General features: G+C 39.8%; 1 protein-coding gene across 1 annotated transcript; it reads left to right on the top strand.

The window, feature by feature from the left end:
• Positions 1-1499: 1499 nt before the first annotated feature.
• On the top strand, positions 1500-12730 carry ticrr (TopBP1-interacting, checkpoint, and replication regulator). The gene is made up of 22 exons (XM_072673742.1): positions 1500-2340; positions 2443-2698; positions 2787-3019; positions 3194-3413; positions 3839-3980; positions 4079-4209; positions 4398-4589; positions 4680-4825; positions 5085-5185; positions 5338-5428; positions 5597-5679; positions 5800-6024; positions 6104-6191; positions 6700-6775; positions 6879-7013; positions 7110-7200; positions 7310-7368; positions 7453-7587; positions 7724-7866; positions 9084-10977; positions 11573-11701; positions 11842-12730. The coding sequence occupies exons 1-22, from the start codon at positions 1579-1581 to the stop codon at positions 11970-11972; spliced, it is 5463 nt and encodes a 1820-aa protein (XP_072529843.1). The 5' UTR covers positions 1500-1578; the 3' UTR covers positions 11973-12730.
• Positions 12731-13247: the final 517 nt, after the last annotated feature.

The raw sequence follows: 13247 nt of genomic DNA on the forward strand, positions 1-13247 counted from the left end.
CATCACTGAAAGAGACAACCCCCAAATCAGATGGAGCTCACTAACGCTATGTTAGTATGTTTGAGGAATGTCTGTATATGAAGTAAACAGCCTTAAACTACACTAAACACTAACGAAAGAAAGTGATTATAATCACAGTGGTGAACTGTTAATGTGATTGTGACATTTTTGATGATTAAGGCATTTACCATGAAGAGGTTAAAATATGACAACTAATAATTAAATACATACCTATCATATTTGTTATTCTAAAACAAAATAGAAAGAAAGGGCATAATACCTAATTAACTAAAATGAGTTCCATGTTGCCCTTACATATGGATGCTCAGCAGGGTCAGTAACACCAGGACGTGTTAAACATAGGCCCCATTTGGGTTCTACACTGCATAAAGGGCCAAATTGGGGCCTGTCTAAGATCATGGTGTTCTGTAAGGATGGGGCCAATTAGGGAAGCACAATTGGGTCCAAGTAACAACACATGTACAAACTCACTCAGAGCCCAATTATTTGAAAACTATGAAGATGAAGATGTGTGCACAAATATCCTTTCACGTGTGTCTCGATTATGTCTCTGATGACATTTGCAGGCTTTCAGAACTGAATGTTTTAAATGAAACTGGACTTTCATGTAGTTGGTTTATGGTCTAAAACACACGATTTTAATTGGCTTAAACTTACATGCTGTTAAGTTAGAGAAGCTTTGCTAACTGACAAATAAAATTTTAACTAAAGTAAATCGCGTGTTCAACTAAAATACTTGATAATAGTACTGTAAATGGTATGATCGTGATATTTTCTGAATTGTCATACCGTAAATTTCATACAGGTGCATTCATATTGTGATATCGGTACAGAAAATGCTAGGTGACACGTGGCCTTTCTGAACTGATGATGATAAAGAAGAAGATTAAGACGGAGCTCTACATCGGAGGCTATAATTGCCAACACACAGACCTGTTGAGACACGATCCTCGATAAAGAGCACCGAGAGCCAGTCTGTGAATGGGGACGGTGGAAATGACGCAATGGGGTGGGTGTTAGTTTACGAAACCGATAGATGTATGTAAATTCAATATAATGTTTTTTTTCTATTTTTCTGTTTTTTCTTTTGATTTTTCTCTTGTTTGATATTGGCAAATGACGGAGCCAAAAACGGGATACACCCCGTTTTCAGAAAAACGCGATAGCGTGTTTATTTGATCGACGTTGCTGTGATCCTATCACAGGCCGCGAAATGAATGACGTTAGCGTTCCGGCTCAGCCAATGACAGCTCGAGGTTGGAAAGTCAACTCAGGAGCGCCAAGAGTTTGAGCACAGACGACGGGCAAAATGGCGATTTGAACTACCAAGTCTTCGAAATTGAGTTTTAACGTTAAGATAGCTTTTATTCATAGTCTTGATATCACTTTTTATGGGTAGTTTATCCGTTTTAGCAGGCCAATTAGCTAACGTATTAAATAGCGCTACTTTGCAGCAAGCTCTCGTTCGATTAGTGTTGCAGAGCTAACGCTGCTAATCGAGCAGTTAGGCTAGTAAACTAGCTTGTTGTTATTGAAGGAGTCGGTTATGTCTCTCATATGCGTTTAGTCGAGCCAGCCTGGGAGCCGATCAAATTAAACGAGTACGGAGTTTCATTAATTAACACGAATGAATCTCTTAACTGGAAAGTAATGGCCTCTTATAATGTGGTTTTCGCCATCGACGTGGATTATCGGTCAGAGGAGCTCGACTTGTCGAGAGATGTGTATCGGGATCATTTGAAGCAGTGGATTTTACGAGTCCTGCTGTCCCTGGGCAGCAAGTACGGATTTGAAAAAGTACGATGGGGTTACAGGTTTGTCCATACGAGGACTGTAAAAAGTGCGAGTCTGCTGACCAGAGGCACAGATTTCAGAGAACTTCAGGAGAAAGCCTTCAGCGACTTTGAAGAGGAACTGGCTAAATGTGGTGCCGCTGACAAGACGTCTGATGAGCAGCACAGGCTTCAGCCAAGCCCGGCGAGCCTTATGCACAACACACTGAAGGAGATCCTTTTGGACTTCCAGTGGGATAGACCCGACATAACATCGCCAACGAAACTGAGCCTGCGACCGAGGAGAGGTGGTCGGAGCACCAGTAGTATTTCCCTGGCAGATGACGAGCTTTCATGTCTTGGCAAAAATGTTTTGTTTCTGGCCTCCACGTGTCCACACTCCAAGAGAGAGCTGTGGGACTACCTGCGCAGCAGCGACAGTAGAAGTCACAGGGATGTACCTGAACTTGTCCTGCCAAAACGCATCATAGACCTTTTAATTCAGCGGAAAGTTGCCCTTCATTGGGCCGATTTCAATGTTTACAAGGTTAGTTTGTACCTGTTTTGTTGCCCAGCACCATTACCACTTCATGTAAACGAATGCATGTGTCCTCATTGGTGTCTTGTATTGTGCTGCCCTTTTACCCAGCATACCGATGGGTCAGATGACTACACTGGCTTAAAGACCATAACGGAGGTGTTGCAGCAGGTGGCTGGAAAAGTGGTTCCTGTGCTCTCCCCTTCTTTGGCCCTGAGGCATGAACATCCTAACCTGGACGTTACGAACAATGAGGCACGAGTACAAGCCTTGCCAACTAGCTCAGCTACCAACTACATTTTTTCTTCTGAAAAGGCATATCAGTGGGCCTTTCCAACCCTGGTGGGAACCCTTTGCTGGGGTGCAGGTAATAATCTTCTAGGAATGTCAGTCATGTTGTTTTGAAACCCACATGATTCTTTAATGCCAAAACAACTGTTTTCTTCTGATGCCAGGTGAGGGCAGTCAGATGTGCAGTGTGTCCTTTGAGCCAGTGTCATGCAGACAGAGGCCTCTGTGTGCTCCTGTCGCAGTGACCCTGAGAACTGTACTGCAAGGTTTGGACACCAGCTTCCTCCGTCAGTCAGCGTCTGAGTGCTGGGTCCTGGTGTGCCCACATAAGGCAGAGCAGGGTCATGCTGCTTTTCACTGCTTATTGAAAGAGCTTGCTGTTCAGGCCTCTGATATGGTAAAATATCCGTTTTTTGATTGGTTAAGTCTTGAATGAAGCTTACAATTGCATTATTTTATTGTGAGTGCCTTGTTACCAACACTGAATCCCATATTTACATTATAATCTTTATGAATCTTTATTCATATGAGTCTTTATGAATCTCAATGTGCTTTTTGTGTGTTTGTACAGCTAGCAGAGGTCAGTGAAGGTGGTCTCCTCCGTTCTGCTGTTCTATCAGTGCTAACACCTCAAACAGCACTTCTGACACTTCTCCAGCCTCTGTCCACTCGGTCTAAGGAAGTGCTAGACACAAGCATCATTGCTTCAGAAACTGCACACAGCTCGACTGACCTTCCTGATATTGTCAACAGTGTCCTCAGTGTCATTATGAACGAAGAAGACAGCTCAGGTGCGTCATGAAAGCATTTCGATTATAAGTGTACCTAGTAGCCTGTCATTACTTAGCTTTAGTAAAGTGCAACCAATTATTTGAATTTTACAGTAAAAAGATTCAATTGATTAAGTGGACTTGCACTGTAGTTTACTTCACTGTTTTATAATGTATGACCTGTGGTAATAAACACATTATTATTTTATTCAATTACTATTGTCTCATGGTTTGGTGTAAAAAGTGTGGAAAGCTTTTATTGAGTCTACATTGGTCCAGATATAATCAGTATCAGCCATAAAGATGACAGGAGCAGCACAGTAGAACATTACATCACAGTCACCAATTTACTGAATTTGTATAAAGTAACTTTTATAGTAAAATTTGAATATGTTAATAAATATATTTATTGAATTAAACAACAACTCTTAACTTTATTGATGCAGAACAAATGAATCGGTATCACATTCCTGAATGGGCAAATCAAGAGCTGCAGCAGTGGACTAATCTGGCAACAGATCTTTCAGAACACTGGTTTTGTCTGTCTGACCAATCTGGGATTAGCTGCCATTTGATGGAATCAATAAGGTATTTATTTTTGTTTATTTATTTATTTATGTCCTTTTTTTTAAGTGACCGTGTTAACTTTGTTAAAGCATTTGCTCTTGACTGCTTCATATTCGTAGGCTTCTGCATGCTGCTCCCGAGGAGGAGGAGCAGAGAGAGGAAGATGCTCAGATGGAGCTGACCCACAGTCTAGCTGGATTATATCAAAATAATCAAGCTGGTCGCAACACTGGTTCAAAAGGCAAAAAAAGTTAGTATGTTCACATTGATTATCTTCCAATGAGAATGCATTTGTAAACATAGGAAAATAAATGTGAGCCTATGTAATTCTTACTGTTGGGAGCTTGGGCATGCCCCTAATATTTGAATGCAGGCATAGTTGAAATAGCATTGTTGTTGAGTCTGTTGTGTTTTCTGATTACTTTCTTTGCTCTGTAGAAGGTGCTCAGCGTACACCAGTTAGGCAGAAGATGAAAACAATGAGCCGATCGCTACAGATGCTGAATGTTGCACGCTTTAATGCTAAGGCACAGAAGAGTCAAACAGAAACGGATCTTTCCAGTACCACCAGAGGAACTGAGAAGCAGGGCAGGAGATGCTCTAATGAGAGGACTAAAACAGGTCCTATAAGTAAGTTTATAAGTATTTGTTTAAGTTTAAGTTTAAAAAGATGGCTACAATTATTACAGAAGGTAATGCATTTCTAAAATTAAATGACAGGCTTTAAAAGTGAAGAGGAGCTGCTTTCCCATTTGAAACTGAAATATCAGCAGGCTGTGGAGGATAAGAGTTTGCCACTTCACTCTCAAGTCCAGGATCTTTTCTCAGTGGTGAAAACGTTCACCAGAAGTAACGCCGATTCAGAGGTGAGTGGGACGTGTACTTTAGAAGTGGTTAAAAAGTATGTGATATTTGCTATATTGATATACATTGAGGCCTAAGCATCAGTGTTTAAAAAAGTGTTATGTATCTATCATGCTTTTAGACAATGTGCTTTGATCATTCACTTGTCTCTCTAAAATGTCTCAAAACATCACTTTTGTTTTTATTATGACCACCATTCACATATGGGTGTTGTTTTATTTATGACACTCATCATTGACAATTTTGTCATTTTCTTTACAGACTTTGTTCTTAGATTTAGTGAAGAAGAACCTTTTGAAAAGTGCCCAGTCTATACGACAGCTTTATGGAAGTACTCCAGACACTGAGAGTAAAATCAGAGAGTATGTACTGTTCTGTTTTTTGTTTTCAGTATTTTTACTAAATAGTTGTCATATGAAGATGCTTCGAGTAAACCAAGAATTTAAGATAAACAACAATAACTATTGTTGTCTTGGTAGTATTGTGAAACTCTAAATCTCTCATCTTTGTCAAGTTGTCAGCTTCAAGTTGTTCTCAGACTTGAGATGTGCAGACAGCCATCTTCAGACCAAGACTCTGATGAAGAAGAACAGATGGTGGAGGAGGTAAGAGGGTTTTTTTTTTGTTGTTGTTTTTTTTATTGCAGTTTTATTTTTCTAATTTAGTACTTTCCAGTTTTTCCCTAATGAATTTACTTTCTACATATATACTACTAATAAATTTAGTGTAAACAAAAAGCATCACCAGTGATGACTGACGGATATTTCACATAGGTTGCTGGTATGCTGCGGATAATATCATTGACAAATGATCCCGTTTACCTGTCCAAGTTCATGCAAGAGGAGGTTCTGCCATTGTATGTCATTTTCCTGTGATGGAGAATAATTTAGAAAATAATAAGAGAATAATATTTAACAGAATAGTCTCTGTCAAAGCTGACCCTGTTAATAATATCATTGCATATGATATGTTATAGGTACCTAAAAGATATTCCTAAGATCCTGGCAGATATCTACAACTGTCTTGGAACCCAGGTGCCAGAGGTACTTGCTGCTGTCTTGCCCTCAGACTTTTTCAGTGATGACTCGATGGCAAAGGAAAGTGTTTCTGTAAGCTCACCACTCTCAGCCACACAGAGCATGGTCTCTAGTGTTGGAAATCGGCTTGAGGAGTTGCGCAATCGCTCTGCAAAAAAGAGGAGGTGAGAAATGTGTATATGTACCCTAAAAATGGGTCTTTTTGTTTGATTTGTTTATCTTACATTCAGTATTTTATTTCAGAACCAGTATGCTTTCCCGTCATAAAAGCATGACAGAGGCCTCACAGGCCCTCCGGCAAATAGAGATTCCCAGGAAATCCACCAGACAGGTAAATGTAAAATAAATGTATATGTATGTAAATAAATACATTAGTTGTTCATTTTTTGCTGAAAAGATCTCCAATAGAGATTGTGCATGTTGCACACATTGCTTTCCTTTTTCTCTTATCGTGAAGGAAGAAAAACGCTCAGGTGCATCATGAAAGCATTTCAATTATAAGTGTACCTAGTAGTCATTACTGTCATTACAGATTTAGTAAAGTGACACCAATTATTTGGATTTTACAGTAAAAAACTAAACAAAACATTCTCAGTTTGGTGTAAAAAGCTTTTTTGAATCTGCAATGATCCAGTTTTAATTTAAGCATCAGCCATAAAGATGACAGGAGCAGCACAGTAGAACTTCATTTTTACAATCACCACAAAGGCATTTACTGAATTTATATAAAGAATCTTTTAAAACAAAAATGTGACAGCAGAGTTTGGTATGTGAAAAAATATAGTTAAATAAATCAAATGTATTCACATTTACACCGTTGCTTTCCTTTTTCTTTGCAGACAAAACCAAAAGTATGTGCTTCTTTAGAAAAAAAGAATGTGGTGAGCCTGCCACCTCAAAAACAAGCAGTTCAAGGTAAGTAATGCAAAACCTCACTTCTTTTTGTTGTTTTTACTGTAAACATGTAGGTTCACATCTTCACATTAAATTGTCATTCAATTTCTTTTTTTTTTTACAGAGGTAACAAAGGTGAGGAGAAACCTCTTCAATCAAGAGACTGTGTCCCCCTCAAAGAAAGTCAAAATGCCTCGCAGCCAGTCTGTATCAGCAGTAGAAGGAATGAAGAAACGGAAACGATCACAGATGGATGAGGGTAATAACACTTGCTTGCATCAAATGATAAATTAGTGGTACAACATTATGAGAATAAAATATTTGATGGGAAGTTTTGCTTTCAATTTTCTTTCAGATCGACACCCACTGCTGACAAAAAAAGTATCTGAGACACCCCTGCATAAGCAAGTATCAAATCGTCTACTGCATAGACAGAAGAGTGGCAGGTCAGCTTGTATTCAACTTATTCTGATGTTGTTTTAACTTTTTTCCCCCTTATGTCACTGAGGACATGACTTTATTAAATTGTTCTCGTATTTCTTAATTTACTATCAGGAAGTCTGGCCAAACTGATATGCTCATTATTGAGGAGTCTCCTGTCAAACCTGCCACTGGTCAGTTGCAGAACAAACTGTACATTGAATTATTAAATAATTAGTTTATTTTTGCCTTCCTAAATCCTTATTTTCATTTGGCAGATTTAAGGAGAAGTCCTAGAATAAAAAATATGGCCAGGAGGCATTCTAGTGTCTTCTACTCAAGCTCTCAACCACGGTCTCGAAATTTGGACAGAGCCTTGTCGTCCTCACAGCTCCCTATTTCTGAGGGTAAAGGTGAGCAGAAATACTTGTAAAAAATACTGTAACGTGAATTAGTCCATATGCAGGATTTTGTTAATAATGAAGATCTTGTCTTTTACACATGGCACTGCTAGTATAATGTATGGTGTGTGTGTGTTTCTGTTTTTAGGTGATATTAATGTTGGCGTTGTTAAGTCTCCAATGAGACTCCTGTTTGGAGCTGCTCAGTCCCCTGTACACCCTTCCACATCCTCCTTGGGAACTAGAGAAAAAGGAAACTTTCGCCTTGGGTGTACAGATTCTGGTTTTGAGGTAATATGTCTACAAAGCTAAGTGGCTATGTATGTGATTTGTAATGTGATGTGTATACTGCAGGGACCTCTCTGTACTATTGTACAGTAGACAAAAAATAATTGGCATGGTGAAACTAGAAGTGATTTAAACCATAAGTAATCCTTGGAAATATATTAACTGGCTTGTGAGTAATCCATTTCATTGTTTTGACTGATTATTTGTATTTAAAAAAAAAAAAAAGCAGTTGCAGCTCTTTTAAAGCATTTTTAAAGCGGACATTTTTGTTTTCAGGCTAGTTAGCATGGACATACTTTTAGTAAAGGAAGACTTTGGTTTATTGCAGAGGTGTACGAATATATTGTGATGTGTATCGTATTGCCAGGTTCAGCCTTAATCGTTGAACGATTGTGTTTATCTACTTTAAGCTGCACCCATTGCTGGCACAGATGTGCAATATGCACACAGCTTGTCTAGTCCCTAAAGAAAAGTATTGCCTCTGAAGCAGATCCACATGAACCTATGGGTAGCATGCTTAATGCAGTGGTGGCTCAGCGGTGGGCAGTGGTGGCTCAGCGGTTAGAGCGCCGGGATATTGATAACAGGGTTGTGGGTTCGATTCCCGGGCTCGGCAAGCTGCCACTGTTGGGCCCTTGAGCAAGGCCCTTTACCCTCTCTGCTCCCCGGGCGCTGGAGTTGGCTGCCCACCGCTCTGGGTGTGTGTCTGTACTCACTGCCCCTAACACATGTGTGTGTGTGAGTGTGTGTTCACTACCAGATGGGTTAAATGCGGAGGACACATTTCGCTGTACACTGTACAGTGACAAATACGTGCACCTTTACCTTTACCTTTACCTTTAATTGAGTAAGTGTTCCCAGGACAGGAGAGACGGTTGATGCAACAAAAGCAGGATAAACTTATTTAAGTCAGAAAGTGTGTATAACGCTGCACTACCAAAAATGCAGAACATGTGCCGTTACACTGTTACTGTATTTTTATTTATTTTTATTTTTGTGAAACAAAAAGTGAAACATTTATTGAAAAAGTATATAGGTTATTTATATGACTAAAAGCAAAATCATTCCTTGCGGAAAGTTTCAGTTTTATTTCATAGATTGAAAACAATGTTGAAATTACATAAAAACAAACACAAAATGTGGCTTTCTTTTTTTGTGTCCATGTCTTATATTTGTTTATTTTAGTGACTAACTTGTTTATTTTTATGTTTATTTTTCAGAATTTCAATAGAACTCCAAGAAAATCTCCACGCGAATCTCCATATAAGTTACGTTCTGCAGTAGGAAGCAGAACTCCCAGGACACCAACCTCTTCCTCCAAGGCTCAAGGCTCTCCCTTCCCTAAGAGCCCAGGACGTACTGGTGGGGAGAATGGGATGATTCTGAGAGGAAGCCCATTTAGATCTCCAGCTGCAAATAACCTATTATTGGAGACACCCAAGAAAAGTCCGGTGAAGGGCATTCTCAGAACCCCAGTGAAGAACTTCATGGAACATGGTACCCCATCTGCTTCCTGTCTTAAGAGCCCAGGCATGAGAACACCAAAGAAGAGTGTCACATGGTCTCCATCTCCCCGGACGTGTCTGTCAGAAAAAACATTCAAGGTCCCAGAGTCTCCACAAGAATCTAAGAGATATTCGCCAAAATTGATTACACCAAGCAAGTTCTGCAGATTTCGTGGTGACATTTTTAAAACTCCTGACAAATTGCCCCAAAGAAAAGGCAAGGGATCCCCTGAAACGGAATCAAAAATCGCTGGAAGTGTTGACCTTGAAGAACCCAAATTGGGGCAGAGGTCTGAAAAGATGAGGAGGACATTGAGTTTACCAGAGAATAGTGACTTGCAGAGTCTTGATATACTTTCCTTTAACCATTCATCACCAACACCAGAAATAAAAACTTCCAGGAAAAGCCCTGGATCAGCCCACACAATGTGCACTCGTTCTGGAAGGACACCCCTTAAAAGTGTTTCTGCCCTGCCTATGGACGAAGCCAAATCCCAAAGCCCTTCTCCAAGAAAAGATATGCCTATGAAAGAGAATCCATCAAAACCATTTCTTAGGTCACACTCAATTGACAATACTTCAGTTAGCAATCATCCAAAGAGTTCAGTGGATCAGGCTGGTTATAAACTAGCTGGACAGCCTTGGAAAACAAAGGGTGCTGATGATGGACAGAATGAATCCACTAAAGGAATGATTGAGGAGGTATCATCTTCAGACTCCCAACAGTTTGACTCCTCGCAGTTTAGTGCGACCACCACAGAAGAAGAGAGCATTGATATAACAGAAGCCTCTGTGGTGAAGACTGAACTAACTACTGGCATTAAGATGAATATCTCCTTCTCAAGGAAGTCCTCTAAATCTTCAGGGATTTTTGAGTTCACAGGTACCCCCTCTCTTCCTTCAGAAGCTATGCAAGAGCGTAGCTACGGCTTCCGTCAGACTCCAGATCGGCAACAAAGAAAGGCAGCAGCACGCCTTGGATATCCACCTGGGCTGACAAGGTTTTCAACTCCACGGTCATCAGGAACGCCAGGGCATGGGAAGAGGCCTACTGAGACCAATCCACTTACTTATCAAGTAGAGTTGGAAATGCAGGCGTCTGGTTTGCCCAAGCTTAAGTTCAAACGTACTGATTCTTTCAGTTCAGGTGAAGCAGCTGATTATGCAGCCAAAGGCCTGGCTTCACATATCGTGAATACCAAGGCACCAAGGGTTGATAGCCCGCTTACACATTGTTCCAAACACCGGGAACCTGGCTGCATATCACCATCCCTTTGTACACATGGTACACCTGGGAAAGGAGGTGTCCAGACATACATATGTCAATCAATGACCCCCTCAAGGCTTCCTAATAATAGCCCTTCCCCCCTGGGTGATGGAGAAATCATGCCTTGGACCCCATCCCCTCAAAACCGAGGATGGTCAACCCCAGAGAACTTGAATAGTTGGCCTCGCAAGAAAAGGGCACGGACGGGTATAGTTGAGACCAGGGAAAATGCTAATAAAGGAGAGGTTGAGGTACTTGAGGACGCAGAGCTTGGTGTGTTTACATTACAGGGGCCAGAAGATCTCAAGGAGTCTAGGACCCCTGCCTCCAAATACAAATTCGGTATGAGCTCATGGCTTTGTTTTCCAGTGGGGATTGGCAGATCAGAATAGCTAGTGGGAAAGAGTAACTTGGGCAATGTAAAAAATGGGTTGGATTGTGGAGAATGTTTAGTTATGTTTTAGGTCTGCTAACCAATTGATGATCATATTCAACTCCAAGATTAGATGTTGAATTCGATTTTTAACCACAATAATGGTGGTCCAATGCTTGTATTCAGCACTAAGACAGTACTTCCACATCCTTTCATTGTTTTGCTTTGTGCTTTGAATCAAGAATTTAAATGTATTGATTTAATAAAGCAGGAAATATGAAATCTTGAAGTTGAATTTAATGCACAAAATATTGTTTACAAATCTGCACAAACCCTATACACACATGCCTTTTCTGACATGCCAAAATAACAATTGTAACAATAGTCATTGTTGCTCCAGGGCTAGTTTTGGATATATAGTGACGAATATGAAACCTTTGGATTTAAGGGATTTCAGCCTTATGCTGTTGTAATGGTAATACTGTCCGATTGTGGCTTTAAACTTAATTTTATTTTAATAGAAGTGCCTTAATGGAACCTTTTGTTTGACTTGTTTCTCCGCAGTGGCTACCCCTCCGAGCTCTAAAATGAAGAAACCTGTGTCTGTCAGTGGAATCCTTGCTCTCACTCAGTCACCATTATTATACAAAGGACGGAAGGCCACTGTTATGAAGGAAACCGCACAATCAGATGGTGAGCTTGTTCACGCAGTGACCTCTGATTTTAAATATAGTTCTGAACTGTTCTATTCAAATTTTATTTTTAAGGTACCTACTAATAATAGTATTAAGTATTACGACCCCCTTTCATTAATTAACATTCTTCTCCCACAGCATCAAATGGAAACTCCGAGCAGTATGGTAGCAAGGGCCTGTTCAACTTAGACGGCTCGCCATTTAGCCAATCACAGAGACGCCAGGGATGTGGTAGAACGTACAGCCGGAAGAGACTGCTGGAGTCATGAGGTGTAGAAATGCATCCAGTTCCTGGTGACATTTTATATTTGTGTGTCTGTTTTATCTTTGTTTGTCTGTCTTGGTCATTTTTCATCCTTTTAAGGGATTTTATGTACTGTTGTGCGCTTTCCAATCTGTGAAAATAAGTCTCAAAAGGGTCAGTAATAATTGCTTTCTTGACTTTTATCAGGTTGTTTATTTATGTGGTTTTTGTCCACTTTTAAGTTTGTCATCTTTTTGAACAGTTAATATTGTTTAGCGTTTTTGCAATGAAATCCCTTTTTTCTTACTTATTTCCCCTAGTTCGATTAATTAACTGCTATTTATAATACTTTTTTTCCCCCTCTTCGCATGTCCTTTACAGGACCTTTTAATGATTGACCGTCTATGTGCACTAGGCTGTTGGGACCTAGTTGACTGAACAATAGATGGTCAAACTGTTTTTTTTTTTGTTTGTTTGTTTGTTTTTGTTAAATTTTTCATGACTATTGGTTTAATAATTCAAATGTTCAACACTTTCCTTACCACCTAGCTACACCCAGTAAATAATTTGAGGCATATTACAAAACCTGCAATCTTAACAGAGATTCAGTAAACTGTAATCACATTTTTAGTAATTGACTGATCCTAAGTAAGTAGGAAAAAATAAAATGGTTGCAAAAAACTATCGATTTAAAATGCTGACCTGTATTGTGCTGTGTTCTGTCATATAATGTGAAATAAGTGTAAATGAGAATCAGTTTATTTTAATAAAGATATTGATGTTCTTACATTTTTTTTTGCTTGTTTTCTGTCGTTGCTCATATGGTAATTACAATTTCATGTGAGTGGTACACAAGGAAACTGAATACACTGCCACAAGAGAGCAGTTTATAAACTGCTTTCTTTTCTTTCTTTTTTTTTTAATGAAAAAAGGAAAATCACCTGTTAAAACTAAAGTGTAAGGCAGTGGCATCAGCTGTTTGTACGCTTTTCAAAATAAAAGTATGGCTCTGAAATGTAAGAAATGCTGTCTACTCCGATAGGCTTCTGAAGCAGGAAGACCCCCAGTGCTGTCTGAATCCACATTCAGTCATCTAGCCTCCTACTTTATTGGGCGACAGTGCTGATCGTTAGTGAAAACACAGCTAATCGCTGATCTCTGTCGATAGCTTGCCAACGGCGGGACGTAATTCGGAGACCTGCATCATTGTCCTCTGAGACAGCGTGGACAGCAAGACATCAAGCCAGCTATAGGTACCTCCAGTTTCAGACATCCTGTAGGTAGCAGGTAGCTACCTCGG

Source organism: Salminus brasiliensis, chromosome 2 (assembly GCF_030463535.1).
Source record: "Salminus brasiliensis chromosome 2, fSalBra1.hap2, whole genome shotgun sequence".
Lineage (NCBI taxonomy): Eukaryota > Metazoa > Chordata > Actinopteri > Characiformes > Bryconidae > Salminus > Salminus brasiliensis.

What these genes read in the sequence shown, in the direction of transcription:
- ticrr (XM_072673742.1), top strand. Translation starts at nt 1,579, where the DNA reads ATGCGTTTAGTCGAGCCAGCCTGGGAGCCGATCAAATTAAACGAGTAC. An exon ending in GAAGTAACGCCGATTCAGAG is followed by an intron (nt 4,826 to 5,084) that starts GTGAGTGGGACG and finishes TTTTCTTTACAG; the next exon opens with ACTTTGTTCTTAGATTTAGT. An exon ending in TGCCTCCAAATACAAATTCG is followed by an intron (nt 10,978 to 11,572) that starts GTATGAGCTCAT and finishes GTTTCTCCGCAG; the next exon opens with TGGCTACCCCTCCGAGCTCT.